This window comes from Sinocyclocheilus rhinocerous, unplaced genomic scaffold (assembly GCF_001515625.1).
Source record: "Sinocyclocheilus rhinocerous isolate Xijiao unplaced genomic scaffold, SAMN03320098_v1.1 scaffold1574, whole genome shotgun sequence".
Lineage (NCBI taxonomy): Eukaryota > Metazoa > Chordata > Actinopteri > Cypriniformes > Cyprinidae > Sinocyclocheilus > Sinocyclocheilus rhinocerous.
Window position 1 is genome coordinate 314448 of NW_015625598.1, and position 6312 is coordinate 320759.

Genomic DNA, 6312 nt, shown 5'->3' on the forward strand with positions numbered 1-6312 from the left:
AAACCCCTTCTCTGAACCGAAGTCTCACTGGCCTAAACCAATTTGTGTAATAAAGCACTCTTTCTGCAAAAACCTTAAACACGTTCTGGCAGTTTAGACACTGTTTGCAGATCTCATGCACTCTTTTTTGCAAAACTCTAAACACATTCTCGCTCACTCAAACACATTTTGCACCGTAATAAACTTGTGTTGCAAAACCCTAAACACAAGAAAGCAAAGGTTAAGCACAACTGCAACACGGTTGTCATCATTTACACACAATACTTCAAAACTGTTCACACTTGTTTCTAAATATCCTTTTTGAGAGTAACAACTTTTTTTGGTATATTCGCCAAACCTAGGTGTGATTTCTTTGTGTGTGTTATTGCAAAATATTTACTATATACAATAAAGTTTTTTTTTTTTGTAACTATGCAACTGTGTTCTCCATTTTTTTGATGTAGTGTCTAATGAATGATCTGTAGAGTGTATATTATTGACTAATGTGTGTATGATTTGAAAGCTTTGTTTGATTTTGAGTACAGGTGGAATGGTTTTGAAGCGATTGTTTGATTTTGCCAGAAGAGTCAGGGGTTCTGTGAATTTAGTTTGAAGGTTTGGATTAGTGTTTAAGGTTTTGAGAAAATGAGTGATGGTTTCAAGAAATGTGTTTTAGCAATTCAGAAAAACGACTTTTTATGCAATGTTAATTTGAATTAGTTTCTCTACCATGCAAAGTAATGAAACCTTTATTTGTACCATATTCAGGATGTGCTGTTCGCAATTGATTTTTAACATCTTTAATAAAGTAACATTTTGACAAGCCAATATGTGATGTTAAATGCACAATTGTGTCTTTGCAGCACTGATCTGTTGTGTAAAAAAAAAAGGCTCTGTCAGGTCATGTCATATTATTTAACCCACAAAACCCAAATTATGCATTTAAATTGCTCTGGTTCTGAATGAGCCATGTGTACAGCCGAAACACACTCAACGCCTGTGGCTGAACATCTTATGACATTCATATTCATATCAGCAATATCATCCACAGTCTTCTACGCTAATGAGCTACATCACTAGACACGAGAGTTGAAATCATTGTAATTGTATTCAGGTAGTTTCACACGAGCAAGAGTACTAAATATCAGCATGCATTCAGACCAACAACTGATTTTTCTTTAAAGAAACGGAAAACAATTTTAAGGATTATGGGCTCTATGGCATTTTAGTTAAAAGCGTGTTAATGCTGGATTAGTTTCAGCTTTTGTCTTCTCCAGATGTTAACTGATGGACTGGAGTGGTATGGATTACTTGTGGATTATTGTGATGTTTTTATCAGCTGTTTGGACTCTCATTCTGATGGCACCCATTCACTGCAGAGCATCCATTGCTGAGACACTGATGCAATGCTACATTTCTCCAAACCTGATGAAGAAACAAACTCATAATCTTATATGGACTGAGTACATTTTCAGCAAGTTTTCATTTTTGTGTGAACTAGTCCTTAATCATTGAATACGGTCATCTTGTATAACGTTATTGCTGCTGCTGGTTCATAAACACAAACTACTCAAAGCTTCATACTAAGCACAAATCTTGTGTGGTGTATTTAACTTAATTTTATTAAAATACAATGAATAAACAATCTGTCAAGTTCACAAGTTAATTCTCCATGACGAGCACTAAAAGCCGAAAGAAATACGAATCCCTAACAAGTCTCATAATAAAGTTAATACCCACTCTTCTTTCTTTGATTTTCATAACATACACAAAGTCAAAGAGACATCTATAGACTCGAGATCATAAAGTGCTCCCTATAGCTTGTGCTAAGGAGGCATTTAGATGGCGTCCGATATAAAAACACAACCGGCTCCATGTCGAGCCTCTCGTTTCAGACACACATGATTGCATGGTTGATGAGAAACCCCTCAGAGTGATCGTCCGGAGTAATGGTACAGCCAGACACAATCAATCAAAGTGTGAGCTGCGTGAAGAAAGTGCTATTAGCTGCTCCCCTCCAAACAGGTCCTGGGGCACCGAACGCCAGCAGAGCAGAAGAGAGAGCAGCTTCAGTGAAGTCAGCCAGCTCAAGCACCGGCCGACTGAAGGTAACACACAGAATATACTAAACAAAGCACAGAAATAACTCCTGGACGTTCACAGCTCTAACATGAGACTCGTGGCCAGTGCGTCCTCTTCACTTGAAGGCGGATGAAAGCGCCAGAGTGCAGACGTTAATGTCCTCGGTGTGCGCGGCCCTGTGGAGCGACGGCTCGGACGCGCTGCGGTTTATTTTGGGGAGCGAGTGCTGGAGCAGCTCAATCGAGGACAGGATCTAGAAAAGACACCAACATAAATCATGCCAATGCAGTAACACATTGTCATTATACAGCCCTGCATGAAAATGGTTTCCAATTGCCATCCACGCGAGTTAACGGTTATTATAAAGCGTATAGTTCCGGTGCTTGATTCTGATTGGTTGAGCTGCGTTCGAAGCTGTTGTAAATGACTCTACAAACATACACCTTTGTTTACTTCTGTGTGTTGCTCGGCAACCACTTTGTTGGAACCACAACTGTTTCTGAGGAACTACATTGTTTGGTGGAAGAATACCGTTTTTATTAATATCATTACACTTTATTTGCTCTGTTTTATTTTGTGAAACCTTGCTACGTATATGGAATAACCGGTTTATAAAAGCAATAACTCCCAAGAAGCCATGGTTTACAGTGAATTTATAACAGCTAAGAGGGTTTTAGACACTCGTACCTAACATGCCCCTTAGCTGTTATAAATTCACTGTAAACCACGGCTTCACGGGGCTTATTGCTTTAATAACCAACAGCTACAGTTCATAATCAATAAATCGACACATCATAAAGTGGCCAAATTACACTGAAAAAAAAAAGGTGCTGGATTTACAACTTTCACTTAAAAATTGCTAGTAAATTTCACAAACAATTACAAAGAAACGGCAATTAACGCATTGAATTAAACAGAAGAAACTGAAAAACTGAAATTGTAAAGCATGCTCCAATAATCTTACAAAAAAATAATTTTTACAGCGTAGATCCTACTCAATTTTGGGTCAAACGCACAGCGACAAGGCGGCGAATCCACCAAAACGAGAACACTACCATGCCATAATTATTCAGAAACTGAAAATAATATTAATAACTATTTTAGGACATCAAGGTCTTTGCATTACGACATTTTTTTTTGTTTTTTTTGCATTATGACACTATTTACAGTTAAGACACTGAATTGTAAAATAATATATTATTTACATTGAAGATTTTAGATCAACAGATATTGCCGTTTTATGACACTGATACAGATTATTTCATTCTGATAACTGGCATGCAGAACAATATTTTAATTATTTCTGCTTTTTGACACATTATTAATAACTAACTGAGCATTCGACTACAACAATAAACACAAAATGCATTATTATTAACAAAATATTTACAGTTATTATTACCATAGGACATTATATTCAAGCTGTTGCAAATCTATTTTTCATCTGTTTTGGGCAAATACTACACATTTCATTTCAATAAATGGCTGTTTTTTTCAGTTTAAAGTTGTAAAGTGTAAATATTTATTGTTGTACATTTATAATAGTTTTTTAAGAACATAAACACTATATTATGTAATATATATGTATATATATATAGTTTAAAAATATTGTTCTAGAGTAAAGAGAATCATCAATCAGAATAATTTGCGGGAAACAATGTGCTTAATTGTCATGAAATAGGTGATAATGTAATGTTTTCCTCTGACAGTAATGAAAGCGATTACACTGGATTGTAAGCGACGTTACCTGCGGAAACAGCGGTCTGTCGTCTTTGGACTTCTGGATGCAGTCGGCGACGAGTCTCTTCATGGCTTTAGGACAGCTCTTGTAGAGTTTACTGAGGTCAGGGGTCAGATAGCCTCTCCCCACCATAAAGATGATCTGCATACAAAGCAACAGGGAACAACTAACTCTACTCGAAACGACAACGGGAACTAGATTTTTGCATGTTGTGCACAGCGCGATTGCTGCTCGTCTGTGCAAAAGACACTAGGATGATATTCTGGTCTCTAGAAATAGATAAGTCTCTTTATTTCCTGCACTGAATAGATTTCACGTCTGATGTCTTAGAAAAGCAATAGCACACCTCTCCTACACAAATCAGCCGCAGCAAAAAAAATGCAGGACAGATTTCATGCTGGAATGCAATACTTAATGAGAATCCCTGATTTTGAACGAGGATTTGGGGGAAAACAATAATAACGGCCTTCGTTTCACCTCATCATTAAACAATAGGCTACACAAGCAGCGAGGGTGGTTTAAACGGACCTTTAGCCTTTGGGCTCCTAAATTTAGCAGTAGGGCTCCGGATCACTGCCAAACACATTTCAGAGTCACGCTGCTGTGAGCACAAGCTCAACACACACTCACACTCAATACTGAGCTACTGCATTTATCACGCCCTGCGAGCCAATGCTGTAGCTTAAACACACTAGGACTCGTGTCTAGTCTTGCAAAGAAATGCCCAGGTCATATTTAAGCTCAAAACTGAAAGATTTTGCATTAAATAGAATGGGCTTCATTTTAGGATCTACTTCACTACTGGAGGAAGAATGTTCTAAAATGTACTTAACTGTCATAAAAAAATAACGTCACGATGTAACATTCTTAAAAATAGGATTAGTTTTCTTGCAAAATATAATAAAAACTAATTTTACAACTCCTATTTCTAATTATACTGTAACAAAAAAAAAATTTAATCTTCCTAAGCACAGGAATCCTACATGTTTTCCATTTCAAAATTCCACACTTTTCCAGACTCGAATCCCAAACCTCTCAGCAGATTTTCAGACCGTATTTCACATAAATGGTGCATTATTTCCAGCTTTATATTTGGTATATAGTACAGTCATCTGTAAATACTTCTCAGGTTTTTTTTTATTGATTTTCTTGCATATATATACAGACTTTTGCATGCACACAAATAAGTTTTTCATGCCCTCGAGAAACTATTCACATGTGCATGGGAATATTGTGCTCGCTTACGCATTACTTTTTCTAGTTTTATAGACTATAACCCATTTCCTTTGTGCGTCACTGTCATCTTACTATGAAGAAAACGACAGCATGGATGCACATAGATTAACAGAGATCTATTTGCTCAAAATATGGCTTTCCTTAAGAGTAGTACCTCTAATATCAAGACCTTAAGTCCAGTTTAACACATCCTCTGTAGCGGCAGAGAAACCATGACATGAAATGAGCTGACGGCACGATACACTGTCCTGCCAATGCTCTAGAAGAAGACTGGTACTGTAAAAAACTAAAAGTGTTCAAACGTGGCTTTTTTTAGGGCAGTACATCATATTTGAATGCCTTCGGTCTGCTTTAACGCATAGCCTACTGTGTGGCAGTCAAGAAACCACCGTGAAATGAGCTGATGGTGCAACAGATGGATCAGTGTGCATCGTCCTAGGTTTAATGGTTTCTCGCGCGCACACCAAAGTCTGTATATTTTTTATTTCTGCAAAGGTGCTTTTAGAGGCTCTGTAATACAGTGCTAAGAATATCCTGAGGAAAAAACCTGCATAATGAAAAAGTGCATTCATTCAGTCGTGTTTGACAATCACTGCACAGCTGCCATGAAAACACTTCTTGAAGGATACATTTATTTTCATTCAATCTATAACTTTCAATTATTGAAAACTAAATAAGGGCAAAAGTCTGGAAATGCAAATATTTTTCCATACTCTGTTTTCCATACATTTCCAGACCCGGAAATGACTAAAATCAACTTCTAAGAACCCTGTAAGCAGGAATCTGAGAGTGAAATCCATGTGCTATTTAATGCAGGGTGAATCGGTAGATTACTGTATCACGTCCACGATCGTGTGATATCTATAGAATGATACTGTACCTGATCTCGATTTCCAATCATAGAATAAGGCAGTTCTCCTGTCATCAGCTCGTACAGGACGACACCGTACGAGTACACATCCGACTGAAAACTGTAAGGATTGTTGTCCTGCATCCGGATGACCTCAGGAGCCTAAAAACATCAGTATCAGTAAGAGATTCATAAAGTATTACATAAAACACTGTTTCTTAAAATATACTCCGGCCATCCCAGATTAGGATGAGTTTGTGTCTTCATCAGATTTGTAGAAATGTAGCACTGCATCAGTGTCTCAGCAATGGGTGCTCTGCAGTGAATGGGTGCCGTCAGAATGAGAGCTGATAAAAACATCACAATAATCCACAAGTAATCCACAGCACTCCAGTCCATCAGTTAACATCTGGAGAAGACAAAA

At 37.4% G+C, this 6312-nt stretch overlaps 1 protein-coding gene across 2 annotated transcripts in view; it reads right to left on the reverse strand.

The window, feature by feature from the left end:
- Window positions 1–1578: 1578 nt before the first annotated feature.
- Window positions 1579–6312, reverse strand: part of raf1b (Raf-1 proto-oncogene, serine/threonine kinase b) — a 23708-nt gene continuing 18974 nt past the window's right edge. For both annotated transcript variants that reach the window (XM_016575799.1, XM_016575794.1), the window contains exons 15-17: window positions 5919–6050; window positions 3809–3943; window positions 1579–2314 (exon numbers count right to left, since the gene is read on the reverse strand). In XM_016575799.1, coding sequence (XP_016431285.1) covers window positions 2177–2314; window positions 3809–3943; window positions 5919–6050 — 405 coding nt within the window. In that variant the 3' untranslated portion in view covers window positions 1579–2176. The remainder of the gene's footprint in view (window positions 2315–3808; window positions 3944–5918; window positions 6051–6312) is intronic.